The sequence below is a fragment of the Ornithodoros turicata genome, chromosome 3, assembly GCF_037126465.1.
Source record: "Ornithodoros turicata isolate Travis chromosome 3, ASM3712646v1, whole genome shotgun sequence".
NCBI classification, from domain to species: domain Eukaryota; kingdom Metazoa; phylum Arthropoda; class Arachnida; order Ixodida; family Argasidae; genus Ornithodoros; species Ornithodoros turicata.
The window spans coordinates 108,551,873-108,570,094 of NC_088203.1; the positions used below are offsets into that span (position 1 = coordinate 108,551,873).

Consider the following 18,222-nt stretch of genomic DNA (forward strand, 5'->3'; position numbering starts at 1 on the left):
TGTACCTCTGGATGTGTACCAAAAAAATTGAAAATCACTATTGTTATCAGTATTATTAAAACAACACGAAAGATCTGCTGAACACGAGTGCAGGAAATTCCTAAAATTACATGGTGGTCGTTACTTTCTGCCACAGTAATTTGGGTTAATCTTAAACTCGATTTGTACACACTTTCAATACCTAGAATTGTATTTATTTGAATGTCTTAAATTCCGTTGCTTGCGATTTGGTGGTGTTGGCACTCAAGAGCGACATGTTTTGTATGCCTACGCTCATTTTTATGTGCTTGGATGTTAATTTAACCTTGGAAAGCAAACATTGGATATCTGAGGGTAGGCCACAGACAAGCAAAGAACTTGCATGAAATTTATAATCACAGCTCCCGGACTTCGGATTTATCCGAAAAACGTACGCCAGTAAAATTTTAGCAATTCAAATTTATCAGGAAAACTCCACTTTTTTTGGGGGGGGGGGGGGGCGGGGCGGGTTCCAGTAACCGAGGGCTGAGCACGATAAGCCATGCCCTGATGACTGGGCAAACTCCATCTTTGCTTAGAGACACCTCGACATTGGAGTCACTGAACAGGCATGACACAACTTGCACAACTTGACATGAGGGACATTTGAGGTAATTTCGATCCTCTCCTCGGTCTACGGTGGTCTACCTGGTCCCTGGAAAACTCATTGCCCTTTCTTCTCCTCCTCAAAGTGGAGCGCATGTGACATACAGATTGCCTTATTGAAAGGATATATGGTCATTGCAACGTGGACAGTAAGATGTGACGCAAGCGAAAGTTGCCTCGCGACCATGTCAAGGACGATGCCAGGATTTCGAGATGCTCACGTCGCCAGAAGATCGTGGTGCATATGTCGTTGTCTCTCCCATAAGAGTAAGCGTTTATGCAAGATGGAAGGTAACTGTCCTGAGATCGTAACACAACAGAAGCCTCGATGTACCTACGAACATGAACGATCGAAATATGGCTGTCGTCGAAGAAGCAACAATCAAGAGGTTCGATTTTTTGACTACTGTCATATTTCAGTCTTCGGCGTTTTTGCAAGGCAGGCTCTACTCATTTCCTTGCTGAGTACATATATGTCGTTTCACAGCCGTAGCTTTTCCGTCAAATTTCGTATTCCAGCCCCGTTGTAAGGGAATAAACGACGAAAAGTTCAAAAAATAGTAAACTCCGAAGAACTCCGCTGAAGAGTAAACCCCGAAAACCCGGGACCCTAATTATAATAAATTTTGTATAGGGTACGAAAGTCGGTTGCTTTTTCCCGAAGGTGTTTATAAATATTCGTTATCCTTGTGAGAAATCCCGATGAACGTGGAATACGATCTTTGTGTGGTTTGGGTGCTGGGGGGGGGGGGGGATTTATTGTCAAAAAAGAAAAAGAGAAAAAGAAAAGGGAAAGGTCAGCCATGCAGCACGCCGGCTTGCTATTCCCTAAAAAAACGTAAGTAAGAGACAAAAAATAAATAACAAAAAGACAAATGAATAAATAAATAAATAAATAAACTCAGCTCACAGGGAGCCCAGGAGGCCCGTATCACGCAGAAAGCGGAGCACCGCTTTTGTGACACACTCCACTCACTAGCTCGCTGCACGGGGCCAAGGAGTGTTGCGAGTAAAACGTCTGTCCGTCCGTCCGTGCACCCAAGCTCTGAGAGGTGTTGACAGAGCACGGCCCGATGATGGTGGTGACGCTGACAGTGGAGGAGCTGATGGGAGATATCGTCTTCTACGGCGCAGCAGGGGCAAGTGGGAGATGGGACGCGGCCCATTTTGAACAGGAGTGAACGGGTAAGGGCAACGTAGAAGTAAGGGCAATCGGACGGAAGGAGTCAATGTTGCGGGGTGATTGGCCAGGCTTGAGAAGGGGAACTACCATAGCGGTCTTCCAGACTTGAGGGACGTCGCCCCTTTGCCAGCTGGCGTTGAGCATCCGCAAGAGGCAAGAAGGACCTGAATCCGGAAGGTTCCGAAGTGCTTTATACGTGACTTGGTCCGGCTTTGGGGATGTGTGCTGAGGGAAGTCCCGCAGCGCAGAGTCCATCTCCACAAGCGAGAAGGGAAGATCCAATGCCGGCTCCGCCGACGACGCCAAAGCAACTGGAATGTCGCTGGCCGATAGTTGGTCGGCCGAGGGACCGGCTGCGAGGCGAGCGCAATATTCCGTAGCAATATCCAACAACGTGCGTGCGGTGGCTAGGGACAGGGCGCGGAATGGGTGCCGGAGTGTGACAGGAGAAAAGAGTCCCTTCATTACGTTCCAGATCCGGGTCATGGGGGTGCGGGGAGAGAGAGAGGACGCAAAACTTCGCCAGCAGGCCCGCGCAAGCTTACGTAAACGGCGCTGGACGGCCCTGGAGTCGACGCACGTCTTGCTGGTGTGCAGGGAGTTGGTTGCGACGGGCTCGTCTCTCAGCACGGCGACTTAGAGCACGGATTCTAGCGTATTCGCTATCCACCGCAGAGAACTGCCCAGGTATACGGAAAGCCGTCGTAGGCGCCTGTACAGCGTTGGTCACGGTGTCCCGGAAAATGCGCTCGTCTTCCAGTGTGCCGCTCAGAGGGACCGAGTCGATGGCCGCCTTGTACTGCTGCCAATCCGTTCGCCTGACAGGATGGGACGTTGCGAGCTGGCGAATGCCCCTGACGCCGATCAAAACGGGGAGATGATCGCTACCAAGTGTGTCAGCATCCACACGCCAGACCAGCCGCCGCGCTAAGGACGCCGACGTGACGGTGAGGTCCAAGCACGACGAGAGGAACGCACCGTAGAGAAAGGTTGGTGAGCCGTCGTTGAGAACACAGAGACTGTGGTCTGCAAAAAGCTTGCGAGCCGCTCTCCACTTGCATCGGTGTGGGTACTACCCCAGATGCCATTATGAGCGTTGAAATCGCCGCATAGCACGAAAGGCGGGCGAAGTCTGGCAAGGAACGCAGCCAAATCATCGACATTGTAGTTGACTGCCGGCGGGAGGTAGACAGATATGATTGTGACATCCAGGGAGTCCAGGCGAACTGAGCAGCAGGCGTACTCGCCGAAACCTTGCGCCTGCACGTCGCGCTGAATGGCCGGTGTGTCAGAATGAACGAAAATGGCAGCGCGGCTTCGTGCACCATGGGGCTCCGAAAGATGAGTAACATAATTAGACAAACGGAAGTCAGGTGACAGTCCACATTCTGCGATACACATGACAGGGAATTTATGACGCCGTGCAAACTGGCGGAAGTCCGATATCTTCGACCGTAGCCCTCTGGAATTCCACTGGAAGATGGCCGTGGTTTCGTAGCGCACTGACGTCGAGTGCTGCATGCCATTATTCATTACGGGTGACAGGGGCACGAAGGCGACTGGTGAGCAGTGGCTCCAGAGCAAGCACAGCTTCAACTGCTGACAGACCAGCAGACGCAGCAAACTGGTGAACGATGGTGCGCAGCGCAGCGAAGAGCATGGGAAGGATAGAGTCAAAGTGGGTGTCCTGTCCCTTGGGCAGCTGGAAGGAGCCTGCTACAAAAGGCCCAGACACTTGGTGTCGCTCGACATCAGACTTGCGAGGGCTAGGTACTGTAGGAGGTGGTGGCGCTGTTGACTTGACAACCGAAGCGTAGGCCTTGTGAGACCGGGATGCTTCGTTTGTTTCTCGTAAGGGCTGTTCACTCCTCAGAAGGCTTGGGAAGACTCGGGAAGGCTCGGGAAGTGATCCGCAGAGACAGGGGACGGTCGCTTGTCTGGCGGCGCAGAGCTCGCCTTCCCATTCAGGACCCGTCGCCGATGTGCAGCAGCAGCCTTGGCAACTTTACACGCCCGAAAGGTCGCAGTATGTGGTCCGGCACAATTGGCACACTTCGGCTCGCGCCGAGTAGTGCACACTTTATAGTCATGTGGGCCAGAGCACCCTTTACATCTTTGTGGCCCACGACAGGCCTTTGCATAGTGACCGTACTTTTGGGAGCTGAAGCACTGAACATGAGGGTCGATGTACTCCGAAACCCGGCAGTACGTGAACCCAAGGGGAATCTCTGCAGGGAGCGTCAGGCCCAGCTGGAAAGTCAATAGGACGTTGGACTTCGTGATTGCAGTGGCAGATTCGTCGCTTTCACAGGAGAAGGCCACTTCTCTTTTAACGGCGGTGACGCCACGGAGTTTGAAGAACTCCAATAGCTGGTCCTCGCTGTAACGGCGGGGAACGCCCGATATTCTACCCGTGGTACGCGTGGTTGGGCGCTGGGATGTAAATGGTGGTACGGAAGATAGCGCTAACCACAGACGACCACTGAGAAGATATAGACGGGACGATCGCTTCTGCACTGCAATGCACCAACCAGCCCAACAAACTATACCGCTCAAATGTAAATGGTATTGTTGTAGCGTGTGATATGACGGTCAGTAGGACAAAGACGGAATCACTAGCATCTCAGCAAGTTCGCAGGAACGTCCATGGGTAAGAACGTGTATCTCAGTAGGAATGTCTTTAGAAGTGGGAATTTTTTATTTGAAATTGGGGAATAGTTCGTAGGTAATAATAAATCATCTATCATTGAAGATCATCGGTGTGCCGACTGACGTTACATGAAGTGACATCGGTATAGGCAATGTTTATCGCCGTTGTTCCGCTGCAAAGAGTGGGCTGAACACGAACGCACGTACAGCAATCCCGACGCCCAAGAACGTATTCTGTTTTAAAATATTTCTTGAACTTAGTTACTACCACTCAGCGCAATAGTATAGTTTCATCGTATAGTTTACTGCAATATAGTGATCTTTTAAAGCATTTCTACAAGAATGTTTGTACTTCATCTTTCAGGCGGTTCATTACTTCAATAGAGTGAGATGGTCAGGCAACATTTTGCTTATTATGCCCACCATGAAAGGCCTCTGTGTTCCTGGGTCAAATTTTCTTACAAAAAACAGGGTAGACGCACTCAAAGGCGTGGGTGTTCTGAAGTCCTTCAGTGTCTGTTTTATTGATAGATAGCCAGTCATTCAAGTACAAATGTGTGCTTTCCAAGGTGGGTCAAGTTACTAACAGAGTATGTACTTGCACTGATGTACAAGGCCACTACAAGAGTTTTCACGGCCAATTTGACTGTAATGACAACAAAAACTTCCTCCTGCTGCATGCCATTGCTGCACGGAGGATGTTTCCCTGCATCATATCCGTCCTTCATAATGTGATCATGATATCTGTGTTGCATTCGACAGCTGTGTGCTACAGGAGCTCTAAACGATGTTACCTCGTTTCAGTTAAGAAAATTCCAATATGAAACACCCTTGAGATGTTTCCTCACACAGAGGTTTCCAACAGCGTTGCATGCATGCTAAGAAACGTTTCCAAGCTGATATGTCTAGAATATTTTGTTTAAAGGGGTGTGTCGCACTGATAGCTGTAGTTCATTGCATCATGCACGGATTGTATTGCACGCCATAATATTAACTAACTGGCTGAAGTGCATACTCTCCGAAAGATGATTTCGGCGACTACTTTCGAAGAAACATGCATAATACTCTCTTGTAGCGGCTTTGTCCATCACTGCATCATGCCATTTCTCTCCTTTGTGGAACCTCCCCAACCAAACCACTCCCCAATCCCAGGTGTCCTTTTTTAACATGGCGGTGGAAATGATGGGCCAATCCCGCATTCCCGCCTTTAAAACCATGCGCACGCTGCGCGCCCTGAGACCCCTGCGTGCCATGTCCCGACTGGAGGGAATGCGCGTAAGTAGTACATAACAAACACACACACACACACATCATACATATGTGTGTCGCACTTGTGAGTCCGTTGTCCCTTGGTGATTGTTTTGTCCTGTGTCTAAGCATGCGCTACAATTCTGGATCACCCAAAACAGGTGGATTCCAAAAGAAAAAAATCGCGATAATTGCCAACGTGGGTTACTTCCAACACTAGTCTCTGTAACTTAATGCAAGTGCGCTAGACAATTTTTGGGACTGTTTTGGGTGGACAGCTTTGTCTGGCACAAAAATGTTTGTGTGTGATTGTTTCGCGGAGGATCTTCACTGGAGCATCCAAGGATATGATGAGGTTAGTGGTCACAGAGAACTATCTTTTGTGGCTCTCCGATGAAAGTCCCCTGAGTTTACCAGGACGTGAGTGATTTCAGGTGGAATGCAGTCGAAACACCGACACACACAAGAAAGCGTTCCCTCCTGCCCACCTCCCCATACCTGCTTTATCCCTCAATAGAGGAGCGCCCTGTAAATATGTCAGCTTCCGTGCGTTTCCTTCCTACCAGGTGTCAGTGATCAATCTAATAGCTACCTCCTTCGGAGGTGGTCGTATCCAGGCCTTCAAGACGATGCGGACACTGCGAGCGTTGAGACCTCTGCGAGCTCTGTCACGCTTCCAAGGGATGCGGGTAAGGCTGTTTGTGTTACGTGCATCAGCATTTTTTTTCTTGGCCCAGCAATATTATCTGCAGAGACATAATAACCACAGATCGTAACCTAGCAGTAAGTAGTAGAAAATCATTCGCCTTTAGGGTACTCAGACCGGTTGTCTGTTGTCGTCAATATGTATATCGCAGACTTTAATAATGCTACCAGATTTTTTTTTGTGACTACACCTTGTTGGTCTGTAGCTGTATTCGAACGCGTGTTCTGCATATTAATTTTGGAAGACATATATCTTGTACATGTGCTTGCTGCGCTTTGTCTGTTCGGGAAACTTCTGTTGACACCCCACTCCTGAATTCAAAGAACTGCATACGATTACATAATTATTCTGATCGGACAGATATTATTTTGTAGACCAGAAAAGAAATGAGCAAATGAAAAAGAAAAAAAAGATGGAGTTCTCCAGTGGAGGAGGAGGAGATTCATTGTTTTGGCAAGGTTAGATTAAAGCACCTTAAACGCAGTACGCGTTCCTTGGCAACTCGAGAGCCTCGCATGTCCACCCATCTATCCTCTCATTACAGCTGTGATCCCTACACATAAACTCTCTCGTTAAGACCTCAAGACACCCCCGTAATCATGGGCGAGTCCGAAAGGCTACCGTACAAAGTTTTGTGCTTTATCAGAGCGTGACTTCACTACATTGAACTCTGGAGCTCTGATAAATGTGCAACATAAAAATATCATAGTACACGGCAGCTCAGTGAACGTTTCAACCACAATAATGAAAAAAAAAAATTCTGCATATGACTGAGAATATGGCGAACGACTGAGTATCCACGACCTTTGTTGTGCCGGTTATTTAAATAGTCGACCGCTACTTGGGGAAAACTTTTACTTCTTGAAAGCAGGCCACTTCGATGAGTGTCAAAGAATGTCTAGAGAAAGCACTATACATCAAGTGCTCTCGAGTCCTTATTCAGCGAACCCTCCGAATTTTCTTGAGGCAGGGTATGTAGCAGCGTAAGCCCTGCACTCATTGGCTGCTGCTTCGAGATCATGTGTTCAAGCGTTGCTACAAAACCGCCGTGACAGAGGGCGCACTTTCAGATTAGTGATGGGAATTACGGTTCTTTTCAGTGGACCGGTTTGTTTGAATCAGTTCACCTAGATGATTCGTTCAAAAGATTCGTCCACGAACCAGTGACGTGATGACATCACGTGATTTAGCGACGTCAGTAATTTGCTTGTTTTCTTCACAATGTTTCCATTCACATTTCCATGTTCGCGTTGCCCCTAGTGGCGGAATGTCGAAACGTCGTGTTTCCCCCCCCCCCACACACACACACACACAAAAAGAAAAAAATCATGACGACGCTGGCACGTCGTGTGGGGAAGTAGCAAGAGAATATCACAAGAAGAATGCGGAAAGAGGGAAAGCGCATTTTAATGATTAGGAGTACAAAGCGTGGTCAAGTCTTGGCCTCAAACGTCTACGTAACCTTGAAGCCGATGATAGAGCACTGCGCGGGCCTGAATTTACCAGCCCTACCCTATCCTACCTTGTCCTACCTTGTCCTACCTTGTCCTACCCGATACGCACCCGAAGCCACGGAGGTTACCCGTCCCTATTCAGACCTGGCTGCCGAAAACTCAGCCCGGCCGAAGCCCTGCCCACACATACGTAGGCACATTTGCAATGCGACTCATCCAACAGATTCAATACATACTGTACAGATTCATTGATTCTCGACCGAGACTATAGACTCACTCGGTTCTCGTGGTTTACCAGGACGATGATTCGTTCACTGCGAACGACACATCACTACTTCAGATGTCACGGATGTCGCAACCATGACACGCCGGTGCAAGTATGTCTGTATCTATGTCGGAGGAGGAACTTTTCCATTTCAAGCGTACCGTGCCGTTGCGCAGTGACAACTGCATGCGAGGGAGACTTCGGAGTAACTCGAAGCGCGTTTGTGTAGCAGTGTTGCCACACGTAAAACAAATTAATCTGTAGATCGAGCTAAAAATCTGTAGCCACTCAAAACTCAGTTTCTTGAACGTTTTGCCTTCAAATCTGGAATATCTTCCTGCGTCTCTAAATTAGTGGAAGATGTTTTACGTCAAAAACCGCGAGTCAAAAATTGCGACTCTTCAATATCGCGACAAGCCAAAATCGCGACACACGGCGGTGTACGGACATCACGGACATTTTAGAGTTTTTTCTTGTGTTTTTCTTTACCTATTCTTGTTTTTCTAGTGCATCCTGGGCCATCAATGGGACTTAATTACCTCTCTGTTCTCCGTCATGCAGCCTGTGAGACGTGAAAGGCTCTCCTGACCTAACCTTGGTCAGTCTCGACGGGCGCATACTCTACATGAACTGACCCACTCCCCAACGTGTGAAATACGTAAAAAGCTCTCCTGACCTAACCTTGGTCAGCCTCGGCGAGTGCATACCCTAACCTTGTCAGGTGACAAGTTCAACCTCTCCGTATTATTTTTAGTCCGTCCAACTCCCAACCTAACCTTGGTAAGTCTCGGCGAGTGCATACCCTATATGAACTGACCCACTCCCCAACGTGTGAAATACGTAAAAGGCTCTCCTGACCTGACCTTGATCAGTCTCTCGGTCTTTATTTTAACCCCTGGCCTATTTTCACTGGGACGCTCTGCACATGGCTTAGTCGCGATTTTTACGTGTCGCGATTTTTGACTCGCGAATTTGAGGGACACCGGTTGAAGAACAAGGGCTTATTTCGTTCCACTGCCGAAGACCACCGGAATTTATTGCTGCGGCGCACTGGCGTTACGTATTGGAACTTTCGGATTCGGTTTGCGATGTCGCGTACCTAAGTCCGATACAATCAGAAAAAAAGTGTCACCGCACCTAGATTTGAATACTTTGACATGCGTATTCACAACAGCTCTAGCGTTCCAATGCAAGAATAACGCAGGGGCGCCGTATCGCGTGTAGTAGGAACATTTATCTCGCTCGTTCCACCAGTGGTGAGCGGGGATCGCAATGGACCACAAAAACAATAAAGCTCGATATATTATTTCCACAAACATAGTGAAAGCGTACACGCGTGACGCGAATTATAAACTTTGTGGTATGCAAAGCCAGTCAAGTCAAGTCTGTGAGGCAAACTGGTAACGAGCGCACAAACGCTCAAGAAAACTGATTTTGCGTTGAGGCTCGCCAATGGTTCAGTCGCTGTAGACGTCCTTCACCCCTGGCTAACCCCCCGGTTTTGTGATCGACGGATCGAATCTAGGTATGGGACGAATCCAGAATTTTGTGAATCCGAATCCGAATCTGAATCTAAGGAAGGTTCTGCGAATCCACGAATCTTTCGAATCCTTTCTTTAAAACAATTAGAAAAAAAAAAAAAAAGAATAGTTCTGTTTCGGGAGAAAATATGCCCATAGAGTTCGTTTATTTAACATATTCTTCATCGACTACAAGAAATACTTAATAATAAATAAAAATTTAAAATAAAAATAATAGATTCTCTAGCCTAAATTATTTCCACAAAGCTAAAGCAACAATCAAAAGCAAAGCCATATTACCTTTAAACGTGTATGGTAAGAGTTCCTGCCTGAACTCTTTCAGTCCAGAGCAATGTAAACAAAGAAACAGGAAAACACCTGTCGGTCAGTGAGGCTTTCGGCGGACTCCGGAGGCGCCAATTTGAACAAGAAACGAACAAACGTGGTTGGTGGATTCGAAAGATTCGACTCGCCGTTTTGGGCACTAGGATTCGGATTCCTGAATCTCGAACCCCTGCCTAGAATTCGTGGATTCGTAGAATCGCGGGTTCGGTTGGCACATCCCTAATCAAATCCTTGTCAACGGCGAAGGCGAAGCAGCTTTATCCAACAGAATATATTTTGTGTGCAGGAGGCCAGCTATGGTGATCGTTGAGAGGCTGTTTCTTTGCTTCGTTTTCGTCAAGTTAACTGCGGAAACTATTCTAAAAAATAGTCGGTAAAGCACTCATTCCCGCGTTCTGCTGACGTTTTTCATCGTTGTCGTTTTGTGCACTGATGCGAAACACTGGGTCGAGTGACTCATTCGTTGGAGTGAAAAATCATGAGATTTTCGGAAATCTCTGTAGATCTGTAGATTTTTCAAAAAGTAGGTAGATCTGATGATAAATCTGTAGGTGTGGCAACACTGGTAGAATGTGACACGCTAAGTGGGTGGGAATGTATCAAGAAAACGACGAAGAACACCAACTTCAGTAGTGGCGTGCTATTTCCGAGCGATCTGCCTCTCTACCTAGCGGCATGTGGCTGAAAGGGGGGGGGGGGGGTCCAGGATCGTGGAAGCGGGACGCCAGAGAAGTGATGTCTCGTGAAACGTACGAGGAGCGCCAGATTCGTCTCGTTCTCGTTTTTCTCACGGCACCGGTACATATGCATACAACCTCTCAGTCGTTAAGACAGCGGCGTGCCGGTTTCGGAAGCCGACGGCAATTACATCGGCTTCAAGACCTTGGACAAACCTATATGATCGTTGACGTGGAATATGGCTTAGTCAGTGGTAGCGTGGGCGTCCTCAGATACATTGAAAGGAACGGGGATTACAAAGTGCAGCGGCAGTGGTTAGAGTTCCCCTCCGAGGCTACCGGAGTCATGGGCAGGTCTAGGATGCCACCCGTGGGTACCTATCGGCAGGAGGAGCGTAACAATTACTCTCTATAAGCGCGCCAGAGCCTCGCGCAAGGAACCATTTCCCCGTTGTCCAGGGGAGCGCTATTATCATACAAAAAATCTCAAGGGGCACCTATGGGGAAGTCGTTTATGACTACGACAAGAAGCGCCCCTTTGCGCCTCGTCTAAGTCGCCCTCTCCATAGCCAGAACTATCGAGGGGCTATACCTAACCAACGCCGACGCAGACTTCAAATTCCACCACAAGGATGGAGCCGCGGACAGGTCCCCCAAAGACTAGATGCGCTATAAAGAGATTTCCTCTCGAGATTTACGAAAATATGATGCAGCTGGGAGAGCGACGACGTGGTCATAGGGGCCCTTAACGTACAGAGCCTCAGTGCACATATAACTGTCATAGCGACTTACCCGGTACTGGCCAAGTGCAACATCCTCGCCTTCTCGGAGGCCTAGACCAACTTACCGCGAAATGTGGAAGTCTTCCGATGCGTTTCCAACGCCAAGAGAGAGTATTCGAACTGCCGGTGTAGCCATCTAATCGAGAAATGACGAAAATATACGTGATTGTCATGAGTTGGTGTCAAGAGTGAGTGGGTACGTGGGTCAGCGGCGTCGATACGTGCATCGAGCCGGAAGAGAAGGTGATCGATCCCCGAGAAGATATATATTTTGCGGCAGAGGATAAGGATCTTCGTCTGACAGACTGCTACCACCGGGCTTCCTGAACATTACCCGCTGTGACCTTTCCTGACCACTTCATCATATTTTGCAGGCATCCTTTGCCTCCACTGTTTCATGACTCTGCTTACAACATCTGAGCGAATCCTTCGTGTGCACAAACACACCCGGTCGTCCGCAGGACGGATTGCCCTCGGTCGCTGTTTCTGGACTGCTGCATCCTTTTGAAAGAAGGTGCGACAATCATGGGCAACACACGAAAATGTCTATTTGCACCTGCTCGTCGAGAAACATACTTGGCTAACATGTCGGTACGACTTTTCCTTGTCACACGTGAAGGGTTCATCATAACAGCGCATAATACCATAACAACGAAAGCTGCGTAGAACATCCGCTTTTGGGGTGTACACTTTGTTAGTGTATACAGCGTCTGCTATTATCTTCGATTCATATTTCATTGTAATGCATATTATGCTACAAGAGCTTGTTTAGACCGAGCACTCCATACGGGGTTGAGCCCTTCTTCTTCATCATAGGGGGTAAGTGAGGTCAGCCAATGTCCATGGCTTGCTCTTTCCACTCTGGTTCGTCGGCTCTCTTTTCTTCTTCGAAAACAAACTTTCAATAAATTTTGGTTTCCTTAATTTCTCTCTGCACTGCAAATTTTCGTCGTGTCGTTTTCGAAGAACCGCAGTTGCACGCACGTGATCCCATATGCAGATTCTTCTAGGCGTTACCGATTTTGAATGCTAACGCAATTATGAGCGAAACCTTTTTCGGAACCCTGTACTATCAATTGCTGCTGTTTTGAAATAACGTGTTTCACCGCGCCTATATTAGAACCGCCATGAGAGGAGGAGTTCTTTCAGAGTCGCAACCACGCCAAGCGAGCGCAAGCAGTTGTCGGAGGAGGAACTTCTCCGGCGCAAGATGCCGAGGCGTAGCGACAACGACATGCGAGCAACGCGAGGTGCATTTGTCTAAAATGCGAGAACGGGCTCCGGTGGATCAGTTGGTAGCGTGTCCGCATACTGGTCCTAAGGTTGCGAGTTCAAATCCTGCTGAAGGACGCCAGCAACTTGGTGGCAGGGTACAAGTTGCTTGGACACGCCATCACCCGCGTGGGAAGATAAATATTCAATTTAAGTTTATTCAGGTTGTTATAGAGTTAATATAATAAACATGACGAGGAGCCAGACGGAAGAGATCCCGGTATCGTGTGTCGTGTGCTGAGATTTCGGCCCACGTCAAAGAACCCCAAGGTGTGCAAAATCAATCCGACCACTGTGGCGTTTCCCGTGATTATAGCTTTCTCACGACGTAAAGCCACCAATTAATCCGTAAAATGCAAGCTAGAAGCAGCGGGCCTGTAAGGCGATCTTACAATCGACACCAGAACAATCTTACAATAACTGCGTGATAGAGGAGGGGGGGGGGGGGATCGGTCAACTCAGAAATGTCACGGAGTTTTCTTGGGGACATAGAAAAAATATCTCTACTCGACGCTAAAGCGGTGTTCAAAAATATTTGGCAGCCTATCGGTTAGAGACTGTTTGCCGTAGTTAGTTCTGTGGGCAGGTATTTGCCAGAGGTCTGATTGTCCTGTGAGTCGTAAGGGAGTTTTGTGTAAATTGCACAAGGAGAGCTATGTGTTATTGTGTTGGCGACAAACCATCGGATATGGTCTAGTCAATATATAATCGGACAAATTAGTGTTTCTTAGTATTCGTTGTGTACTACAAAAGTGAGAAGTATGCGTAAAATATGGCACGTTTTCTATTATCCTGATGGTCCTCTTGTAGTTTCAGTATTCTATCTAAGTCCCCTGACGGTGGTAGTACTCCACACTGTATCGCAGTGCAGAAGACCGAGTGCATTGGTGATTGGTACGAGGGGTGTTCAAGTAAAACCGGGACTTTCTGTCACCTGAGTCTACAAATGGCTCGCGCTACTTCTTTTTCGTCATTTTCACACGTGACAGGCCTCTGCGTTCACCACGTGGTGGTCCAAAGTTTGTGCAAAACAGAAGACACGTGCTGGACAAGATGGCAGACGACGAGGTGAGCGCGCACAGCGAACAGCGAACATTCATGAAGTTTCTCGTGAATGAAGGCGTAAGGTCATCTGAGGTTCTCAGGGATGTGCATAAGGCGCTGAAGCAAAAGCGGCCGGGCCTCATCACCAAAGGAGTCCTCCTACAGGACAATGCTCGCCCCCATACAGCGCATCTCACGACACGCACCTTACAGGAACTTGGCTGGGAGCTGCTGCCACATCTCACTTACAGTCCAGACCTAGCCCCCAGCAATTTCCATCCCTTCGTGCCACTGAAGGCGTTCCTTGGGGGCCGCCACTTTGGCTGCGACGACGAGGTCAAGAATGCGGTCCGATCATGGCTGCTACGCCCCGGTAAGGATTGCTACACTGCTGGCATCCAAGCCCTCGTGAAACGCTGGGACGAGTGCATTAGTGCAGCTGTAGATTACGTTGAAAAATAAAACTAATTTCTCGCCAGTAAGTTCATTTTACTTTTGCGAAAAGCCAAAAGTCCCGGTTTGACTTGAACGCCCCTCGTAGATTAATAATTTGACTGATTTCGGAAGTATATAACGATGCTTCATCACGATGCCGCATATTTTTGCTATTTTGCCGCAGATGAAATACACGTGAGCATCCCAAGACAAATTGGCTTAGAGTAGCACGCCTAATATTTTAACGAAGTTCAATATGTTTGTTTCATGATGCGACATAAAGATAGTGCATGGGTCTATTTTTCGATCTGTATAGTATTGGTATTGACTTTTCAGTGTTGATGTCGACACGATTCTTTTCCATCCATTATTTAATTCAAGAAACAGGAATATTGGCATGTTCCACCAAAAGTTACAAGTTATCGACTGAAAAGTATATCGTAGTGTCATATGCGTAAATATAAAAAACTCCCAAATTCGTAGTATTAACAATATCATTTGTAGACATTAAACGAGAGCGGCACGAGTATGCTACCCTGAGGTACACCACAAGTTAGTTTAAGCAGTGTTGAGGAATGGTTACCTAGTGAAACGAATTGGTGATCTTTCGACAAGCAAGAAGCAAGTAAAGAAAGCAGTACAACACGAGTACCGTAACGCTCGAGGTTTTCCAAAAGTAACGTGTTTGATGAAAACAAAGGCTTTGAAAAATCAAGCCTCCTCCTTTTTGGCCAGTAACGCGCGAGTTCAGTTGAGCGTAGTTCACAGAAGCCAAAGAGTGTTTTGGAAAGAAAGCTTCGAGACGGACGTGAAGAAGCGCTTCCAGGCCCTTCTAAAATACCGGTAATAGCTATCGGCCTGTAGATTTTGAAAATAGCGAGTTGTAGTACACATCGGAAAAACTCTACGAAAATGATACGATAAAGGAAGCTATCAAATTCAAGCTTATCAATATGATGTCACCCGCTCGAAAGAAGCAAGCCGATTGGGTCATTATGTTTTCGAAACCGTTATCATGAACACATTCCGATCTCTACAACGCGCCAATGATTTCATCGCCATCTTTATGTAAAACGACTGCTTTAGCCACTTGCATCAAGTTTGGAAAGGTGCCACTAATGATAGCAAAGTTGTATACATGTTTGAGAGCAGGTGCTATGATATCAACAACCGCCCTCACAGGCATGATCGTTATCATTATAACCCCGTGATTTACTGTGTTTCATCTTTGCAAATGTCATGCGATATCACGTGATATCTGTCCGCCAATCCAGGGCCGGCTTCCACTTTGTCTTCCACGAACATCGAGGGTCGCCACCTTTCAGTTTCTAGAAGTGTTCAAAATTAATTAGTAGGAAAAATATGAACTGAAGGGTGATCACTTGTGTGTGTGTGTGTGATCTGATCATACAACGAAGTTCTACATGATGGTGTCTTGATACATGGTGGTCATATTTCACTTTGCACTTCGTTTAAGGAATGAATGACTCCAATTTTAGCTGCTCTCTTACATTTCTGTGAAAAAATGTAATTAAAAAAGTTAATTCATTTTAGTTAATGACAGTCGGTGGCGAAGTAAGGAGACATCCATGTTATTCAATTTTAAAGGTCAAAATGTCAGCCAGCCACACTCAATGAGTCGCCAAAACAATTCATTTCATTGTGAGTTTCTGAACAAGTCATTTTGTGAATTCGTTAACATGCCTGCTTGATGTTCATTTCAGCGTGGACGATAGTTCTGGTTGAAATGAGAAATCAATATCGAATCAGACGACTACACATGCAACGCAGTACTAGCATAACATTTCCACTACAAATCATCTTACAGGAACATAACTGAAGCGGCACTGAAGACACATGGACGACAGACTAACAGAACCACTGCTTTACGTACTTACAGCTGCTGTCGTAACACATTGAAACTTGTGCTTGTCACAACCTATGTGCAACCAGTTCTGTCAGCCACTTGTGTCTGTGTGTTGTTTCGATTTGTTAAGATAGCAGTTAGTTGTAAGTAAACCGTGTTGTTGTAGCCCTGTAGTTGTAGTTGTAAGTATTCTCATCTTGAAGCAGCAACGAGGACACGGACAGACAAAAGAACAGGAGTACTGCTTTTGTACATTACAAACTACCCCGCTTTACCAGTTTACTGAAAAGGTACTCCTGTTAATCTGTCTGTCCGTGTCCTCGTTGCAGCTTCAAGATGAGTGTACGTTACCAAGGACCCCACTTCACCAGCTTACTGAGTTGTAAGTCCTGTTAGTCTGTCGTCCGTGTCTGTTTGCTGCTTCAGTTATTTGCTATGGATACCAACAACCCCACTACGCAATATTGGTGATCTTAGAGAATTTTTGGTGCTACCAATATGTCTCTCATAGCAACGGCAGTCTGCAGCACCTCATGTCTGGTTTTATTCTCGGAAGGAACGTCCTCTAGCAACAGATGAAACAACATTGTGCGCACAAAATGTCATTGTTGACATTTTGGAGTCATTATTCATTTTTTCTATTTTACTTTTGTTATTATTGAAGCTTCATAAGCAACATAAACGACATGGATGAAAACTGTAAGCACATCAGGCTTTCCCATTGAAACTCTACAGGTACCCGTGTGCACCTCACTATTGTGAATCCAAGAAAACGTGCTAAGGTACTGCTCTGTGGCACTGTTGCTACCTGTATGCCCAACGTCACCTCTATCATATGCCGTACAGCGTCTCCATTCGCGCATGAATTTTCTTGTCATCTCTCAGAGAAGCAAATCGTTATTGATGTCGTTAAAAAGTAGAATATTTTTTGGTGGGATATCATTGTCCCCACTGATATTCGTACATGAGCAGGCAGTGTACATGTTACCTGTACCTGTATACCCAACGTCACGTCTGTCATAGGCGATACAGTGTCTGCATTCGAGCATGGATTTTCTTGTCTCTTAAAAAAGCAAACTGTTTCTGATGTCGTTCAAAAGCAAAATAGTTTTGGGAGGGATATCCTTGTCCCCACTGATATTCCTACATTAGCATGCATAGTACATGGTACCTGTATCTGTATACCCAACGTCATGCCTATCATGGGCGATACAGTGTCTCCACTTGGGCTTGAATTTTCTTGTCATCTCTTAAAGAAGCAAACCGTTTCTGATGTCACTCAAAAGCAAGCTAGTTTTTGGTGGGATATTCTTGCCCCAACTGATATTCCTATATGAGCATGCATAGTACATGGTAGCTGTACCTGTATACCATACCTCACGTCTATCATGGGCCATACAGTGTCTCCATTTGAGCATGAACTTTCTTGTCATCTCTTAGAGAAGCAAACCATTTCTGATGTCATTCTAAAGCAAAATAGCTTAGATAAAATAGAACTGAACCGTAACCGCAAACCGCAAATAACCGTTATTTTTTGCTGCAGCGAACCGAACCATAAACAGTTTTTTCTCCCCTTGAACGAACCAGAACTAAACCGAAAAAATATGATGCGGTAACCGGTTCCCCGACGGTAAAAACGCGTATACCTTCCCACTGGACTACTGCTGACCAGCTCCCTGCATTACTCGGAAGCTTCCAGAATTCATAGGACGAACAAATTGATCAACCAAGAAGGGCGAGTCCATGCACCTCCTCCACAGTCACCCCCAAACAGGTGCACGACATCCCTGTACATTTTTGGGACTCGAGGTATAAAAAAAATGCTACACGACAGATAAAATTTGCATTGTTGGCTGGCTGCTTCCTTTCATTCAGCGTCGCAGTGTGAAGGCGACGTAAATTTTAATAGTTCACAGTGGCATACACAAGCTGCGCAGACCTCTAGAAACCACAGGAAAGAGGTTGGCGTGTGGTCCAGAGCATGCAGTAAGGAAACATAGGAGTGGCCTCTCGCCCACTTTTCAACGAAGAGCAGCGTGCCGGCCTGCGCATACTGTGGAACACTCATATCTATCATGTGACCGCTTTTTTTTTTTTTCGTTAGAAATTGCAGACAGCCTTTTGCACTGGAGTTCAATGGTAGGCTGTACG

The 18,222-nt window shown here is 46.8% G+C and overlaps 1 protein-coding gene across 5 annotated transcripts in view; it reads left to right on the forward strand.

Moving 5' to 3' along the window:
• LOC135389179 (sodium channel protein para-like) overlaps positions 1-18,222 on the forward strand; it is a 292,829-nt gene that overhangs the window by 231,996 nt on the left and 42,611 nt on the right. For 4 of the 5 annotated variants that reach the window (XM_064619242.1, XM_064619243.1, XM_064619244.1 and 1 more), the window contains one exon: positions 6,271-6,393. In XM_064619242.1, coding sequence (XP_064475312.1) covers positions 6,271-6,393 — 123 coding nt within the window. Of the gene's footprint in view, positions 1-5,608; positions 5,732-6,270; positions 6,394-18,222 lie in introns of all 5 variants that reach the window. The other variant, XM_064619246.1, reaches the window with a different exon arrangement.